This window comes from Epinephelus lanceolatus, chromosome 17, assembly GCF_041903045.1.
Source record: "Epinephelus lanceolatus isolate andai-2023 chromosome 17, ASM4190304v1, whole genome shotgun sequence".
Classification (NCBI taxonomy): domain Eukaryota; kingdom Metazoa; phylum Chordata; class Actinopteri; order Perciformes; family Serranidae; genus Epinephelus; species Epinephelus lanceolatus.
The window spans coordinates 39,642,934-39,662,159 of NC_135750.1; the positions used below are offsets into that span (position 1 = coordinate 39,642,934).

The window sequence follows — 19,226 nt, forward strand, 5'->3', positions numbered from 1 at the left end:
TCTGGACCATACTCTTTAAGTTGTTTTCTCAAACAAAAAAAAAAAACAAAACTGAATGACAAATAACATGTTTGTGTTAAACGTTTCAAATGTAGTATTGGAGATTTTACAAATTCAATTTTTTGTTTTAAAAACAAATTAAGGAGATATCTATGAAATCATTATTATAGTCAATTTCAATTTTAAGTCAAATCAATTATAAGTTATATCGTGCCAAATCATAACAAAAGTTATCTCAGGACACTTTTATTATAGAGCAGGTTTAGACCTTACTCTTAGAACTCTATACCCTTTTTCCACCTAAATAGGCATGTGCATGCAGGTTTTTTAAACACAGGATAATCTGCTCAAAATATAGACTGCTTTCCCATTGCAAACACCAGAGTCATGGTAACACCTCTGCAGGAGATGAGTACACCTTTCTGTTTTGTTTTTTCCATTTTTTTCCAGTGTGTCATGTTTGACATCACTGACGGGCCAGAAAACAGGTTAGGGAACAGTACAAAGCAGCATAGAGGCAAGTGAAAATGTTGAGGTGGTAACTTCTTTTTTACATCTCATAGTTATTCAATCTCTTTCAAACTCGATGCTGACTAAATTTGGAACAATGTTTAAGTGCTGTTTGGATGAAGACGGATGGTATTTTGTGATAGCCTGTCCTTGCATCGTGCCCGCTTAGGGGCTAAAATTAGCACCTCCACCCATGTGTCTTATTTCCATCTGTGAAGGGGATGGGAGCCGATCGGAGTTGGAGTTGATAAATTCCTATAGAGTCATTTGTCCAAGGAACAAATGCTGATTGTAACCCTATCTTTTCATTTGTTCTGATACTGTACACATAGCTCCATTCCACCCTAAACCCTACTGGAGGTAACAGTAGAACAACAGTAAATGAGCAGTCCCTCCAGGATATTGCGATTGCAACAATTAACACAAATTCAGCCAATCCCACTGAATTCTGCATGACCTTGCAATTTTGTCCAGTCACGGCAACTTTACCTCAAATTTGATTATTAAAAACAGGTAAAATCTAGTAGATCTGCTCTCTCTCTCTCTTTCTCTCTCTCTCTCTCTCTCTCTCCCTGTCTGTGTTTATGATAAGACTACTGCTGGAGGACCTGAGCTCTGTGCCTGGGCCACACAGTGCCAGGCTAACAGTTGGCATCACACAGCTAATGTTACCCAACAGTTATTAATGGCAGACAGAGCTGAGCTGTTTCGGTGTGGGACTCTTGGACCAGTAAATATTTATTATTCTAATATTCATGTGTCACTTGATGCAGGGTTACTGGGATTGTGTAACCACCTTACCCTACTGCAAACACAGAGGAAAGCAGGGGATATTGTCAAGTCTTCATGTGAGCAGTGACGGTCACCTCTTATAGCCCAAGACAAATTTCCCACATTTGGTACAATAAAGTTAATCTTATATGATCTTAAATGGTCAGTGCCGGGTATTAGCCACTGCCGCTGTGTTAGCTTATGCTAACTGAGCAGAGACAGTGGGAGGAGGGCAGCTTGGCAGCAACATGCATTGCAATTTCTTAAAACTGCCCGCAAAATCTTGCAGGGACTGAATGAGTCACAGTGTTGTTTCCACAAAAAAAGGGTTTAATATTATGTAAATAGGGCTACTCTGCCATTCCTTGTGTTCTTTCTTATCCAGTCATATACAGTCAGATGCGCATTAACAGGACTAAGCATTTATAGCCATGCTAGTGGATCTGTGAGGCTGTATTTTGTCGTAGCGGTGCTCTAAGCTAAACGCTAATTTCAGCATGCTAACATGCACATGGTTACAACACTAACATGTCAATGCTCACCATCTTAAATAGACTTGTTAGCATACTAATGTTAATTAGCACTAAACACAAAGTACAGCTAAGGCTGATGGCAATGTCCATTCTGCAGCATTTTGGTCAAATCAAAATTTTGACCTGATGATGGCGTTACAGAAAAGAATTAAGGGATCACTAAGTTTATCACAGTTTATCTAAGCCACCCAATAGTTGTTGAGACATTTCACTCAAATGTTAACCTCATACTGGCACTAGAGGAAAAATCAGGGGATCACCAAAGTCATTAGGATACATCATTGATGAACCATGAATGTTTATACAGAAATTGAGTAAATGCTGAGATATTTCACTGGATAAGCAAAAACTCTGACTCCCTTTGACTCTCAGGATTCATGCTCTGGGGACCACAAATCATAAGAGAAGCCTTTATTGATGCCCAGAGGGAAAATTCGTGTAATTAAAATTATGAATGTCTCCACAAAATTTCAGGGCAACCAACAGTTGTTGAGATATTTCAGTTTGGACCAGAGTGGTGGAACAACCAAAAGAACAACAGACAGATTGGCAGACAAAACAACATTGCCATCTCCAGAGCGATGCCATCTGCAGGGCTAAAAATGTTCAAAAAGCCAAACTCAGTAGTAAGTCTATACTGTCTGTAAGATCCTGTGCCATCTGAAGCACCAAGCTATACTAAATTCTCTACTTAAAGTTTTCAGTTGTTGGTCATTGTTTTTTATCTTTCTCTTAAAGGGATAGTTCAACATTTTGGCAAATTCGCCTATTGCCGTAATCCCTATAGTCATATGAGTAGCTACATTACCTTTAATTGTCAGTGCGTGCTGTTCTGAGATCAGTGGGACAGAGCTGCCCGCTGAAATGGAGGTGAACAGTACAGGTCCCTCTCTCCCTCAAAACTAATCAAATACACCATCAAATAACTCCAAAACGCTCTAGTGGACAACACATGGCTTGTGCATTCCCCACGCTATGAAATAATAATGTATAATTAAGTAACATTACGACACATGAAGCAAATACTCGGAACTACTTTCTTGAGTAAACCACTGGGCGGAGTGACACAGTGCGTACCTGAGACAGTGCCGTTGTTATTGCTTGTAGCCATTTGCGGTATCGTCAGCTGGACGCAGCAGAAGGTTTGAGGAAAGTTTACAAGTGTTTTTGTAAATCATGGTTTACACATGCATTGTAAAAGGTTGCAGTAACAAGCCAAACACATGGAGCAAAGTGAAGTTTCACATAGTTCCAACCAGTAATACGGACAGGATGAAACAATGGCTATTTGTGCTGGACATCGACCCCAACACGCCTGTGGAAATGGTCCGGAAAACGTTTGTGTGCTCCTGCCATTTTTTACCGGAGGACTACGCTGAAAGGATGGAGGAAGCTCAGGAATGGTTCAAGCGCTTTTCTTGAAAGATACTGTCATACCATCTGTCGGCATCACAAAACGAGCAGACGTGGTAAGTGATCGTTGTGTATTTTGCGCAGCAATCTCTCTGCTGTAACGTTACCTCCATGTTGAGTAACATTAGCCTACAACCCAAGCACGGTAAATAAGGCTAAAATGCAAATGTTGTTGTGGTTATGTTATGGTTAAGTGCTTGCCCAGAGCATTTAAGTTAGTGAAGTGACTGGCATTACTTCTCATTGTTGGGAATAAACAGACTGCTAGGGAACATTTTATGTTGTTGTTCCTTCAGTAGTTGTGATGATTTATAAGTGTGGATTTAGCATGTTCTCCCTGTGTTCCGGTGATTATTTTGAGGCGTACTCTATATTTATATTGCACAGGTGTACCTAATAAAGTGGCCAGTAAGCCCCACATTTACACCACCGGCTCTGGGTCTCCCCTCAGCCCCTGGTTGCTTGGCAGCCTCAACCTCTCTTCTTGCTCTCTCTTCTTCCAAAACCTGTAACTCTTCCTCTGTATATTCTGGCTTCTTCTCAACAAACTTGTTGTTTTGATGACGGGAGTAACTGCACTAAACATACGCTGTTTGAAATCACTCCGCCCAGCAAGTACTGTATGTCCGGAATGTAGTTCCGGCTCTGCATTTGGCTTCAAAACAACTCTGTCTCGTAATATTACATTATTATTTCATAGCGTCGTGAATGTGTAAGCTACAAGTTGTCCACAAGAGCGTTTTGGAGTCATTTGATGGTGTATTTGATTAGTTTTGAGGGAGAGAGGGACCTGTACCGTTCACCTCCATTTCAGTGGGCAGCTCTGCCCCACCGATCTCAGAACAGCACGCACTGACAATTAAAGGTAATGTAGCTACTCATATGACTATAGGGATTACGGCAATAGGCGAATGTGCCAAAATGTCGAACTATCCCTTTAAAATCACTTGCTAAAGTCACTATTGCTTAAGAATTGGTAAAATGTATCTGAGCTTATGAAGAAGAAGAAGAAATCTCTTAAACATGCAACCTTGTCAGCAGAAAAATGTACAGAGTCAAATTGGTCAATGAGTCTTTTGCCAGCGTGACGGCCAGTCCTTCTCGATCCAGCTCTGCAGCAGTCGCAGCACATCAATGCGCTGGTAGATGCGGCAAAGTTCAGTGAGCTCGGTGACTGTCTTCTGGTTGTAGCGCAGCAGGAACTCCTGGGTTGGGCTGTGGTACAAGGAGCCCTGGGTCCGGTGCTCCAGCAGGGTCAGTTCATCGTAGCTCATCCCCCAGCGACTTGCAAAGTTCTTCCAGTTTTTGATGGTGCAGTGGTTTGGGTCCAGCTTGAGCCGCAGTAAGTCCAGGAGATCTTTGTCATTCATGAGGTCACTGATCTTGGGAGGAGGTGCTGGGCAGCAGCACTTCTCACAGGGACTCTTTAGTAACTGCAGTTCTTTGGGGTAGTCTGAGCTCGGAGATGGACAAAGAAGATGGAGTTAGCTCAAGAGAATGTGTTCATTGCAAATTACATAGTATTGACAGTAATTTTAAAAGGGAATAAATATCTCAACTAAAGTTTAATTAATTTCTTAATTAATTTATTCAGTTACTTTGACTATCTGCCCCCTAATAGCCATTAGACACTTAGGCCATATTGGGTGTCCCTGTCACTTAGTGGTCTAAGGCACATACTAACTCCCTCCTCTCCCCATGTCTTCCATCTGCCTCTATTGTCAACTATTAAGGAGATAGTTGAGGTGGGGTTGTATGAGGCATTCCATAGCCAGTGTATTACCTTCAGTACATGGCAGCTGAATCTACTCAGAATGGCGGGGCCCGATTACGGGGGTACTAACGGTCTAGAGTCAATGACAGTACAAAGTGTCCACAGTGTCCCTCTGGTGCTGTTTGCTGCAAAAGAGAAGAACCCCTTTGCAGTGGTGGGAGCTTGTCTCTTTGCAGGATTTTATTTTTTGCAATATTATTGCAAAAAAGGATATTCAACTGAACGACAAACATGCATGATCAAAAAAGCAGATTGGGCCCCTTTGGAACTGGAAAGATCCGTGGGTCCAGGGCAGCCACACCCTCTGCTCCCATTCGCTTTGCTACATATGGGACAGGGACATAAAAGTGACGGGAGTGCTGACACAGAAACTCAGCAATTTCCTGCTGTGGATGGAACTTAGCAGAAAAACGAGAGTGAAATGGGTAGGAATATGGAAGTTCTATGATTCTCAAAATGTAGTGCAAAAGGAAAGGGCTGTCTGGCAGCAAAGTAAAACAGTGAAAATATTGTCAATATAGCATCTACGTGGACCACTTTTATTAAGGCTTAAAGTTATGCATAATTAAGGGCAGGGTCACTCTGAGTGGCAGGCTGCTGATAGCGTCCTCGGCTTCTCAGTCAGATCCATACCTCGCTCCTCCAAAGCTCCACCCTCTTGTTCAGATATGGTCACTTCTGACTCCAAAAAACCAAGATGGCGACGGTTGAAATGCGCAGCTTCAAAATGGGATGCCACAAACCAATTGATGACATCATGGTAGCTACGTCTATTATTTTTTACAGTCTATATTGTTGCCCACACTTTTTTTTCTACCTAAAATGTTGCTGTTATTGCACATCTTGCACATCATTGTTTTCAATTTAAATGCCTGGCAGACGTGCTTAAACACCAAAGGGACGAGAGTTCAACTTTTGGAGCGCAGCAGTGTGCACAGTATGTACTGTGACAAGGACTTTCCCTTCATCCTTAAATATCAGTCTGTGATAAATATGAAGAAGAAGTTAATCATTTTAGCGGCTTTTAGGGCTACCCAGAGCTTTACATCTGTCCCACAGACAATAATTTTGGCCTAATACACACTTACAAAACAACACCCGGAAGAAATACAGTTCTGCATTCTGGATTTTTCATAAGTAAGCTATAATACAGTGCTGGTTATGGTCGCTTCAGACACAACCTCACTCCGCACCCTTGAAAGTTGGCACAGAGTAGGCTCAAGAGTAGCGTCCAGTGCCCAACGTCACATTTTCCACGTGGTTAAAGATGCGGCATGTGTATGGTCCGTTACACATTCTACATGTTTTCAAAATTTCAAAATTCCTTGTCTCAAGGAGGTTGATGATACTGTTGAAATTTTTGGCAATATTTCAGGTTAACAATTCACCAAAAATTGACACAATTTTTATCTGGAGTGATTCAGTCATGATTTTCATATTGATATAACAATTGATATACCTGGTGAAGTAGATATTGGGCAGGTGCAATCTTCGACATCTTGAACTGGCTACAACACAGAGAAACACAAATGATTACTATTTGTGACATCACATCCTGTATAATGTTCATTTTCTGAACAAAAATTTTGAAGACATCAGAAACAGTCACCACTGTCTTCTCACACTTTACCCTCTGCACTACAGAAAAATCATTGGTTGCTGGTTGTTAGAGTAACACATTCTGCAGCTTGGGAGATTTTCAACTGTGGTTTATTTGTTACATTAAACACACAAACATCTAAGGTCATTCAGTGGATGAATCAGCTGTTTTTCCATGTTGAGGTCATGCTCATTTTACTACCTACAGTAGTAAGCTGTTATTGCATTATATTGATTTTTAAACTTAAGCTGTGCCTTTCTCTAGTTTTTTCAAAAGTTTCTTCTTCTGCTTCTGCAAGTTAAACATGTCTCAACAAAAGTCATGTTGCACACTACTGTACATCAATGTCAGACACAGAATCAAGACACTGCGTCTGGGGGATTTATACATTTTATCACTGATGACTGGAATAATTAAATTCCCCTCTCAATTCCAATTGCTAATCTTTCCTATATGTTTATTTTCACCAATGCTGTCTTTTCTAAAGCTGCATGATGGAGAATCATGTTACCACTGTCTCTTCCTTCTGTGTCTCTGCTCTGTTATTAGCAAAACTCACAGCTGCACCTCCAGCTCAGTCGGTGGGACAAAACCACATCCTGTATGCTCACAGCCTAAAATAGAAAGCACTCACAGAGTATGTAGTTACCACAGCCAAGGTAGAATACAATTCTCTATATTTGTTTTAAAGCTGGGGTAGGCAGTTTTCTGAAAAAGGAAAAACAAAAACAAAAACAAAAACAACAGAATTTGAAAATACAGCCCTCCTTCTCAGGCCCGCCCACAAAATCCAATAAACAAGCCCTTCCCAAAACTGCTTTACCCATGTGTGTGCTCTCTCCCTTCTAGTTTAGATCAGTAAATTTCTCAGGCCATGTAGCCAGCTACCTGCATTTTTTTTCTCTTTCTTCCAAGTCGAGATATGATGTGCCTGGTACCCTGGGTGTTTTGGTTGTTTCTGTTTAGGGAAGCCTTGTCAACTTCTGCCTGTTACTTGCATTGTCTGTTTTCAAAATACACTTCCATGGAGTAAAAAGCTAACGTTAGGCTATAAATGAAATACACTACAGTCGCATGACGAAACATCTGGCACAGTGCAGCGTGATGACATTCTGTAGTCTCATTTAGCCATTTGTTAGCAACCGCCATTTTTAACCCTCTGCAGTCCACAGCTGTGCCGGCGCGTCAAAATTACGTGACTGATTTGAGATGACGTAGCAGGAACATGCAGCCTCGCTGAGTCCCCGTTTCATTTTGTGTGGAAAGTGCAAACTTCAAACTTTGTACCACTTGTACCACAAATCGTCTTGATAGGCCATATAAAATCGGACTTATGATAAATAATAAACGCCATGATTTTCCTGAATATTGTTGTCAGGTTTGATCCGCATTTGGTGCAGGAAGAAACGGTAAAAACGGGCCGTTCGGCCTGACGAAAGTGCTGAAGGCAACAACAACAGCAAAAAAAACAAAAACGACACCCCCTTTCCTATTGGTTGAAAAATGCACCACGTCAACCAATGACATGAAAACTGTAACCACTGCATTTATCTCCTTAAGCCTTGACTATTGCAATTCTCTGTGCCAGTCATCTTTGTCTCACCTGCAGCTGGTGCAGAATGCTGCAGCGAGACTCCTCACTGGTGCCAGAAAAAGAGACAGCATTACACCAGTGCTAGCATCCCTGCACTGGCTACCTATCAAGTACAGGGTTGATTTTAAGGTTCTTTTATTTGTTTTCAAAGCCATACATGGGCTAGCAACCCAGTATATTGCTGAACTTCTCTGCCCCTACTCCAACTCCCAACCTCTTAGACCCTCAGAACAATTTCTTTTAACTGTCCCGCGATTGAGGCTGGTGGGTAAGGGAGATCGTGCCTTTGCAGTACCTGCTCCCAGGCTTTGGAATAGCCTTCCCCTCTCATTCAAATCCTCCCCCTCCATTGACATTTTAAGACAAATCTTAAAATGTACATGTTTTTAATGGCCTTTGGTTGTTTGAAGTGGTTTTACTAATTTAGTATTTTAAAATCTTTTTATGTATGTAATTGTTCTTAGCTGTGTTATTCTGTTTTATATTTGTGTACATTTTATATTGCTATATATCTATGTGTCATTCTTTTATTTTGTATAGCACTTTGGTCAACTGCAGTTGTTTTTGAATGTGCTATATAAATAAATTTGATTTGATTTGATGATTTCATGTGACAAATAAAGGATTGATTGATTGATTGATTGATTGATGATTCAAACACAGGTTGTGCATGAACACATGTATCAAAGGTGGTAATACTGACCTGTCTTATTCTGTTTGAGGAGGGACACAGGCATCCAGAGGGCATGGAGCTCAGGTGGAGTGTCACAGCATCTGGTGGAGACACATAACTGACATGTGTATTGTGACAAAAACACGGCAGGAATACAATCATCACTGACAACCATGCTTGAAAATCTTGAACAACAGAAGACAATTTAAAGTGTCAAGTTTTATTTGTTGCTTACTCAACCTATCTCCCATTAAAAAGTGAAATGAAATAGATAGATAGATAGATAGATAGATAGATAGATAGATAAATAGATAGATAGATAGGTGTACTGATGGAATTACTATTGTAAAAACACAGGAACAGGCAATTCACCATCTCTATTCATTTCATTTGATTGCACCGGCTACTCTGCCTCTTTTTGAGAATTTGCAGTGTGGATGAATGCTACAGAAATAGTACATCTCTACACATGTATGCTTTGTAAAATGGATCATTGTGGTTTGACTTCCTTATTTACCGTTAGGATCCGTCACCTGCACTGGATAATTGGCCTCCAGGGACTGTGGGAGAGACAAGGACAGATAAGATAATATCAGAGAGAAAAATATAGCCGCATGTGGCAGTCACAGGTTAAAGCTGTTTCTTGATCAACAGAAAAAAGCAGGTCAACTGTAAAATCAAAGCCACAAGTAGCAGCAAGTGGGTTTAGACCTTCACATAACTGAGCAAAGTCAGTTACGTATGCAGCATTGTAATAACTGGAAACTCAGTATATTTACATGACATTCGAGAAAATTGATTCATTGCGTTAGTTCGACTTAAACTGAACTTTTAAAATAAATTTGACTGTGTTAGTCCAACTGAAATCATACTAAATTAAATATCTCAAAGTCATACTAACACACCCAGATAATGCGATTGGAGTCTTATTACTCCTGCATGTATACAGTCAATCGAACCCAAACTGGCTCAGGCGCTCTGCACATGCTCCACAGTTTCCACCCCGGGCTTTGACCCAGAAGTCGAAAAGTATTAAATAGGTAACAGAGGAAGAAGCCGGTAACAACAGGGTGAGGGAGGCAGGCAGTTGACTTGAAATTATAGCAGCTTCCGACCAATTTCGAATTTACGATTCCTCTCTAAAATAATTGAAAGATCAGTTGCAGCTCAGGTCCACACTCACCTTAGTCCCAACAATCTGTTTGAATGATTTCAGTCTGGTTTTCGCTCCTTTCACAGTACTGAGACAGCTCTGGTAAAAATCACAAATGATCTCCTAATGGCAGCTGACTCTGGGCTTTTAACTATTCCTGTTCTTCTTGATCTGCAGCATTTGATACCATTTTACATAACATCCTCCTTAGCTACCATTGGTATCATTGGCACTGTTCTAAACTGGTTTAAATCATATCTCTCTGGCTGCACTCATTTTGTTCAAATCAGAAATTTCAGATTCGACTCTTTTCCAGTTACTAGTGGTGTTCCTCGGGGCTCTGTCCTAGGTCCCCTTTTATTTATTGTCTACCTTCTACCTCTTGGCCATATCTTCACAAAATTTGGTATTCAAAATGTTATGCTGATGACACCCAGCTCTATCTATCCACTAGGCCTACTTCCATTCTCTCCCCAAAATCCCTTTCTGACTGCTTATTGGATATTAATTCTCGACTTTCATACAACTTCCTCAACCTTACCAGTGACAAAACTAAGGTTCTCCTTGTGGGTACTAAATCTACTCTGGCTAAACCACACAGTTTCACTCTAAACATTTATAACTCCAAAGTCCGTCCATCCCCTCAGGTTAAGAGTCTGGGTGTAATCCTGTACAGTACATTGTCCTTTGAGGCCCACATCAACAATGTTACTCAATCTGCATATTTTCATCTATGAAACATTAACTGTCTTTGCCCATCACTTCCACCTCAGAGTGCTGCTATCCTTGCTCATTCTTTGGTTACTTCTCGTATTGATTATTGCAGTTCTGTCCTATTTGGTCTTCCTCTCAAATGTCTTCATAAACTCCAATTGGCCCAGAATTCACCAGCCCCTTTCATTACCAGAACCCCCTCCATAGATCATATCACTTCTGTTCTGCAGCAGCTTCACTGGCTTCCTGCTAAATATCACATCAATTTCAAGATTCTGCTTCTGACCTTTAAGGCCCTTCATAATCAAGCCCCTCCCTACCTGTCTGAACTCCTCCATATCTACACACCCTATAGTACTCTTAGATCCTCTTCTGCACTCTAACTCACATCACCATCTGCTCGCCTGACTACCATGGGTTCTAGAACCTTAAGCTGTTCTGCCCCCCGCCTCTGGAACTCTCCCCCCTACAACATTTGGCATACTCTGTCTGATTTAATGGTGACACACATATTGATGATGATGATTTTATTATGATGATTATATATCTAATATTTATAATTGTGATTTTTGTCTAGTCATTTTATTAACTTTTATTGTATATTACTGAATTGTTTGATTTTACTGTCTATGGATACATTGCTACTTGTTTTTTTACTGTGTCTTGTAAGGTGTCCTTGAGTGTTCTGAAAAGCACCTATAAATAAAATGCAGTATTATTATTATTATTATTATTATTATCATTATTATTATTATTATTATTATTATTATTATCATCCAGAGCTGTGCATTTTTTTTTCAAATGTACAGAGCTGTAAAACTGTCCACCATGGTACCAGTTTGCTACCAGCTAACTATAGCTAACTTGCATGTCGATTGTTTGGTCTGTGATGTAATATGTCAATCTTAAAAAGGTCCAATACTTACAAGCTGAAAGGGGGCATATTGCCACCTATCATAGTGGAGTCTGACCTACTTCGGTGAATAAATTGATTCCTCTCCCGCGCTTGTATACTGGGACAAGGATAGTAGTCCAATTACATGACCTAGTCGAGCTATTACCGTAGCTTCACTTAACTGTGCATGTAAACATACTGAGTGAGTTATGGCCAATTTACTGTTGAGCCCTGCCCTTTGCAATGGTTTTTGATTTATAGCGGCCATGTTTTTTGACCACTCTTGCAGGGGTGTGTCTAGGTAGAGGCCTGGGATTGCATAGGCCAGCTCTGAAATCTGATTAGCCACCTCAGGTGCCACCCTATTATGATTTGCTATTGCTTTAAACTGTTTGACGAGTAAAATGAATTTTCATTTATAGGCGCAATTCAGTCTTAAACCTGAGAGGCAATAATGTGTCAGAGTCATGTCTAGCCTGCCAAAAAGCCACAGAAGATGAAGAAGATCTGTTTTGATTTGGAGTGGAGCCACAGAGCAGAGCTAACTATTGGAGTGGTGTAGGGTTGCACCGGTGTGGGATTTTCATGGTGTGATAACCATCTCAGACAATATCACAGTTTCACGGACTAAGTGGATACATGCAGCAATAATTTGATTTTCAATCGAATTATCTAGGAGTGTTAGTCGAGCTACGGATAGTCCAATTTCAGTTGGACTAAGCTGTTTACATGCATTTAAAAGTCCGGTTTCAGTAGGACTAAGCCAATAATTATAGCAAATAATAATATGCCCCAGTGTCAGGCAGTGTTTCAAATTTGGTACTGATAAAGTCAAAATAATTCAGAACAGAGTCCTGTACTGCGTTGGGTACCCACGGGTAACATGCAAAATGCTGTTTAACGGGTAAAAATATGTATACATATAAATTCACGGTTACAGGTATGGATAAAAATTAGCTTCAAGTTGGCAGGCAGCGGATCAGAACAATCTTTTTTTTAAAATAAAACAAATGAAACAGATGTGCAGTATACCGTAAAACTTCAGTGAAAAGTCTAGTCCCAATTAAAAGCCCAGTCCCTTTAACTAGTCCGGTGTGGCTACATATTTTGACGAATAAATGCCTGCCTCAATTAGACACCTGGTCTGGTTGCTAAGCAGTTTTCATAGAAGTTCTTTGGATGTATAAAACGGGATTACCCTGTAAATAATTCATATTCCTTAAGTCCGTAAGGGTCCTTAGATCAAAAGAATCAAAAGGGTTTTTCAAATTTTTTCAAAATTCATCCAAGTTATGAGTATTTTGTTTAACAGGATAAAGTGGTGTTGTGTCAGTATGCTGAGTGCTGTTATCCATACCGTAAAGCGCTCTGTGATGTGTTGTCTGGCGAAGCTAGGTCAAATAAGTAATTCATAATTAATATGCTATCTGAAGCCTAATTTTTATGCAAGTAATATTCATACTGGTTTATAAACAATTTGATTGTATTTCCCATCTTTGCTGAGCAACCGTTTTGTGTGAAGGGAATGAAAGGCCTGTCCCATATAAATGCTTGTCCCAAATATAGAGCCACTGATTTCAGAGATTTAAAAAAACAGTAGTCTGGGCTATTACTTGAAGTTTTATGGTATGCAGCATTTCAATAAATGGACACTCAAAGTCTTGTTATTTGCTCCCTTTTTTATCAGATGTGAATAAAACTTGGGTGGTTGTGGATGGTAACACTGGGTTTAATCAGGATTGCTCCCAGACGATGTGAGTTTTTATTCTATTTCCTTCACCTTGCCCTTTGTAAAGACTTTTCGATTGGTGGCGGCCATGGTTTTTGACAGATCTTGCTCATTTATAGTAGGATTTTGTATCTCAGTTCCACAATGCTGTAAGAGTGCTGATAGAGTAAAGATCCAAAAAAGTCTATTCATATTAGTGGCTTTTTGACATTATGCAAATTAACAAAGAATTCATCATGGTGGCCTTGATTGTCCAATAGGCTTTTTTTGTAGAGCACATTAAGTTGTGGCCTGTCAAAGTTTTCACTTTTTTAATCCCTTCAGGCTTATTATTTTTCTTTTTTTTCAACCCAAGTCCCTATGGACTGAGCTCCTTGTTATTATCATTATTATTATTATTATTATTAGTATTATCATCATTCTTATTTTTATTATTATAAAACAGCACAAACTCAGTGGGGTTCTACCCCTTCAGGGCTTGAACCCCTAATAAAAAAAGCTAATGAGAGAAAAATGAAAAACAAAAGTGTGTCTCCTCTGTTGACCCTCCTCCTGGGATCATTATAAAACTGGGGCAGCGTTCAAAATACAGTCAGTAACTGTGGAAGAAAATGACTCTGTTGTGTGCAAAAACAGGGAACGGCCTGCTACAACCTGTTCTTCAATGAGCCCCCAGGCAGTAAGAATCACAGCACAGTGGGTTCAGTTATGGTACATTTCCTAGCAGATTACTGTAAGACTCTGCTTTCTGAGAAAGAAAAATGAGAAATCAGTACAAAACAAACTGGGTAGAAGTTAAGACAAGACAACCAGACAGTTGAACAAACAAAAAGAATACAGAATAGTGCTTACAAATTCTGCCACAAAGCTGGTGGTGTCTGTGTCCTCCACAGGTTCAGAGCTGGTTATGTCTGTTACAAAAAAAAGAGAAAAGATGCTTCAATAGTGTGCCTGTATGCCGTCACCTCTACTCATTTCATCCGCTTCCTGAATATCACAAAACTATTAACTGCAGTGATGCAAAGAAAAGTTTACCCTCCACTCTATTCCTGATAAAAGCAATCCAGATTTCAGTGCAGGAAAGCTTCTCAGAAACAATGAAATTACTGTTCAGTATCAACATGAAAAACTCTTACATCAAATGCCTTCCGCACTGAAAAGGAATATTTCTAACAAGCACATTCACGGATGAGTTGGGAGAGCAGCACAAAGGCAGCTTTTCAGCTCCAGAAAATACCTGAACAGGGCTATGTGGGCCTTCATCAGTCCACGTCACTGTAAAGCCATTGTATCCCAAGGGCTCCACATAAAGAACTCATCTGGCCTTTCTTGGGTTACACTATGACAGTGTCACCTTATTTTACTTTGGAAACTAGTATTAGAATTGAGTGACCAAGTGTAAACAGGCATGTTTTCTCCATGCAGCTTTCAAGGTGTTGTTCGCTTGAGAGAGAGTCATGTATGTAGGTCACACAGACTGTGGAACAGGCCTGGATATCAATCCAAGACTCAGTAAACCACTAAGGCCAGCATGATTTTAAATGACACATAGTTTGGATTCTGGCATAATAGTCACATGATCATATACAGTATGACCAGTTGCATATAACAAAACTAGTCCTTCCTTTAGATTTCTTTTTCTGGTATTCTTTAAATTCCTGACCACAATTTTAACAACAAATATCTCCAATAGAATTCTAATGTAAGGTAACATTTTGACTACTGCTGAGATGAATCAAACCTGCTTATTAAAACATTGATCCATAGCCACTCCACAGGGTATATTCAAAGTATTATTGGGGTGATGTTCTCTCTCTCTCTCTCTCTCTCTATATATATATATACAGTACAGGCCAAAAGTTTGGACACACCTTCTCATTCAATGCGTTTTCTTTATTTTCATGACTATTTACATTGTAGATTCTCACTGAAGGCATCAAAACTATGAATGAACACATGTGGAGTTATGTACTTAACAAAAAAAGGTCAAATAACTGAAAACATGTTTTATATTCTAGTTTCTTCAAAATAGCCACCCTTTGCTCTGATTACTGCTTTGCACACTCTTGGCATTCTCTCCATGAGCTTCAAGAGGTAGTCACCTGAAATGGTTTCCACTTCACAGGTGTGCCTTATCAGGGTTAATTAGTGGAATTTCTTGCTTTATCAATGGGGTTGGGACCATCAGTTGTGTTGTGCAGAAGTCAGGTTAATACACAGCCGACAGCCCTATTGGACAACTGTTAAAATTCATATTATGGCAAGAACCAATCAGCTAACTAAAGAAAAACGAGTGGCCATCATTACTTTAAGAAATGAAGGTCAGTCAGTCCGGAAAATTGCAAAAACTTTAAATGTGTCCCCAAGTAGAGTCGCAAAAACCATCAAGCGCTACAACGAAACTGGCACACATGAGGACCGACCCAGGAAAGGAAGACCAAGAGTCACCTCTGCTTCTGAGGATAAGTTCATCCGAGTCACCAGCCTCAGAAATCGCAAGTTAACAGCAGCTCAGATCAGAGACCAGATGAATGCCACACAGAGTTCTAGCAGCAGACCCATCTCTAGAACAACTGTTAAGAGGAGACTGCGCCAATCAGGCCTTCATGGTCAAATAGCTGCTAGGAAACCACTGCTAAGGAGAGGCAACAAGCAGAAGAGATTTGTTTGGGCCAAGAAACACAAGGAATGGACATTAGACCAGTGGAAATCTGTGCTTTGGTCTGATGAGTCCAAATTTGAGATCTTTGGTTCCAACCGCCGTGTCTTTGTGAGACGCAGAAAAGGTGAACGGATGGATTCCACATGCCTGGTTCCCACTGTGAAGCATGGAGGAGGAGGTGTGATGGTGTGGGGGTGTTTTGCTGGTGACACTGTTGGGGATTTATTCAAAATTGAAGGCACACTGAACCAGCATGGCTACCACAGCATCCTGCAGCGACATGCCATCCCATCCGGTTTGCGTTTAGTTGGACCATCATTTATTTTTCAACAGGACAATGACCCCAAACACACCTCCAGGCTGTGTAAGGGCTATTTGACCAAGAAGGAGAGTGATGGAGTGCTGCGGCAGATGACCTGGCCTCCACAGTCACCGGACCTGAACCCAATCCAGATGGTTTGGGGTGAGCTGGACCGCAGAGTGAAGGCAAAGGGGCCAACAAGTGCTAAACACCTCTGGGAACTCCTTCAAGACTGTTGGAAAACCATTTCAGGTGACTACCTCTTGAAGCTCATGGAGAGAATGCCAAGAGTGTGCAAAGCAGTAATCAGAGCAAAGGGTGGCTATTTTGAAGAAACTAGAATATAAAACATGTTTTCAGTTATTTCACCTTTTTTTGTTAAGTACATAACTCCACGTGTTCATTCATAGTTTTGATGCCTTCAGTGAGAATCTACAATGTAAATAGTCATGAAAATAAAGAAAACGCATTGAATGAGAAGGTGTGTCCAAACGTTTGGCCTGTACTGTGTATGTATATATATATATATATGTATGTGTGTATATATATACATATACATATATATATGTATATATATGTATGTATATATGTATATACATATACACATAGCCCATTTCTCATCAGATTGCCCTGGTTCCCTAGCAACTGTTGCGGACCTTGTTGACCCGGGCAACGTCCGAGCCAGTATGACTCTATCAGGATTGTAATCATTCATGCCTGGGGAAGGCAGATATTGCATTGGGAATCTTGCCTATGGAGCCTTACTGGATGATGTTCGCTCAGGCTGGGATTCGAACCCCATCCTTCCATGTGAAAGTCAGTAGCTATACATACATACATACATATAGATAGATAGATAGATAGATAGATAAATAGGTGGATGGATGGATGGACAGATAGACAGACACACTGACAGGCCCATTATCAACCTTTCCTGAAAATTTCATCAAAATCCGTTCAGAACTTTTCAAGTTATTTTGCAGATAAACAGACCAACGCCGGCGAAAACATAACCTCCTTGGCAGAGGTAACAAATGCACTATTTCCTCCTGTTTCTTTGTTGAAAACTACAATGAGCAGCTGTTTGAGTATATATTCATGACATGAAATATTTTTTTGGATTGGTGTCTTCAGTATACTGATTATAGTACAGAGGAACCCATGGGCTTGGAGAGCCACAGACAGTGTATGAAAGCCACAAAGCCACTGAGAAATGGGCTAACACATGATGGGTGTTGGTATTTTCATGGGACTGACATTTTGTGAACTACCTCTAATACACCTCATATGGTTATGCATCTGGGCATTATTTTTGTTCCACTGGAAAACCTTTCAGGGTGACCCAGGTAAGACTTTTACTGGGGCCGTGTTAAGCTACATCACGTGAGTGTAAAAACCTACAGTGTTGTGTAAATCATGTATTTGGGATCTGGTTTAGTCAAAAACAAAAATACATTTTAAATAATGCACAGGTTCATCTATGTTGGAATGTCGATCATCTCCAAAGACCAGACAAAGATCTTTGTTTCAGTCAAGGAATGCAAACTTAACAAACATTCTAATCTGCTGTACAGAACAGGGGAAATACCGAGAGGTTTCTGAAGAAGTCTGCTGCATTTTCCAAAGCAGGGCTTATCTGGATTCATTACTTAAATGCAACCACATTCATAGACAGTAACTGTTCATAGTGCAGTGGTTTAAAGAACTGATAGCAGATGTTAATATTTTGAATGCCAGTTTGCAAAATGTTCTAAATACAGTAATTAAGGGGTAAAATGACAAAGGTGAGGATGAACATTATTTTTTTAAGTCTGACACATACATGATCACTTGTCATGACAATATGTCAAAGTGGTATTTTCCAGTGTATGGTGCTGCATTTCCTGGCTGCCAGTAACTCTATAAGTCTATGTGATTTATTACGTGTACTTCAACTGTCTTGTCTTACACTGACATTATGGAATGAAACGTTTACACTTGCTCTTTTTTTAACAGTGAGAGCACAGGAGGTGACAGCAGTGTAATCCATTAGAAGGGAAATGAAAGGTAAATCCCCATCACCACAGATCTGTACAGCAGCCCACACAACTCTACTAGGAAATGTTGGCATGTTGCACTTTCCTCCCATGTTGCCTTCAGTCTCTCTATTTCTAGAAAGCCATTATTTATTTGTGGAATCAATAATTAATGGCTGACTAACACACTGTACAGACTTGCTTTCATTTTCCATTTTTGTTTCATCCAGCTGTGGCATTCATTCAAACCACCCTCTTTATTACTACAATAAAACCTTTGCACATAGCTCTAGGTAAGTTTCATACTACAAGGTTTAGTGCCAGAGATCTTTAAAGGACTCGTGTTACCATTAGCTTTCCATTTCAGCCAGTTAACAACAACTAGACATTTTCCAAAGCACACAGTTTCAGTCAGGTTTCTGAACCAGGGGTGGTGCTAAACTGTTCTGGTATCAGAATCAACTATAATAGAAATTAATTTTTTATTCCTGTAGTGCTAGACCTCAGCACCGTCTTCTACACAGTTTATTACCACATTCTCACTGACTGGACAAAAAATTAAGGGCGGCTGATTTAAGTCATTTTTTGTCTCTCTTCAAAGCTTCAAATTTCAAACCAAGTCTAGGTCAAAACCTTATAGATGGCTGGATTGTGGGCTTTTAATTTGAAATGAGGACTTTTAAATTGAAAAAGAAAGGGGCAACAAAAACTCTGGGTAGCAGGTGACACCTTGTATGGTAGCTTCAGCCACCAGTGTATGAATGTGTGTGTGAATGGGTCAATGTGACTCGTAGTGTAAAAAACGTTTTGAGTGGTCGGATGACTAGAAAGGCACTATACAAATGCAGGTCCATTTACCATTTACACACTTTCGCCATGCCTTCTGCTT

At 40.2% G+C, this 19,226-nt stretch overlaps 1 protein-coding gene across 1 annotated transcript in view; it reads right to left on the reverse strand.

Moving 5' to 3' along the window:
- Window positions 1-4,130: 4,130 nt before the first annotated feature.
- edaradd (EDAR-associated death domain) overlaps window positions 4,131-19,226 on the reverse strand; it is a 44,099-nt gene continuing 29,003 nt past the window's right edge. The window contains exons 2-6 of the mRNA XM_033613449.2: window positions 14,212-14,270; window positions 9,386-9,428; window positions 8,899-8,969; window positions 6,461-6,509; window positions 4,131-4,680 (exon numbers count right to left, since the gene is read on the reverse strand). Coding sequence (XP_033469340.1) covers window positions 4,292-4,680; window positions 6,461-6,509; window positions 8,899-8,969; window positions 9,386-9,428; window positions 14,212-14,270 — 611 coding nt within the window. The 3' untranslated portion in view covers window positions 4,131-4,291. The remainder of the gene's footprint in view (window positions 4,681-6,460; window positions 6,510-8,898; window positions 8,970-9,385; window positions 9,429-14,211; window positions 14,271-19,226) is intronic.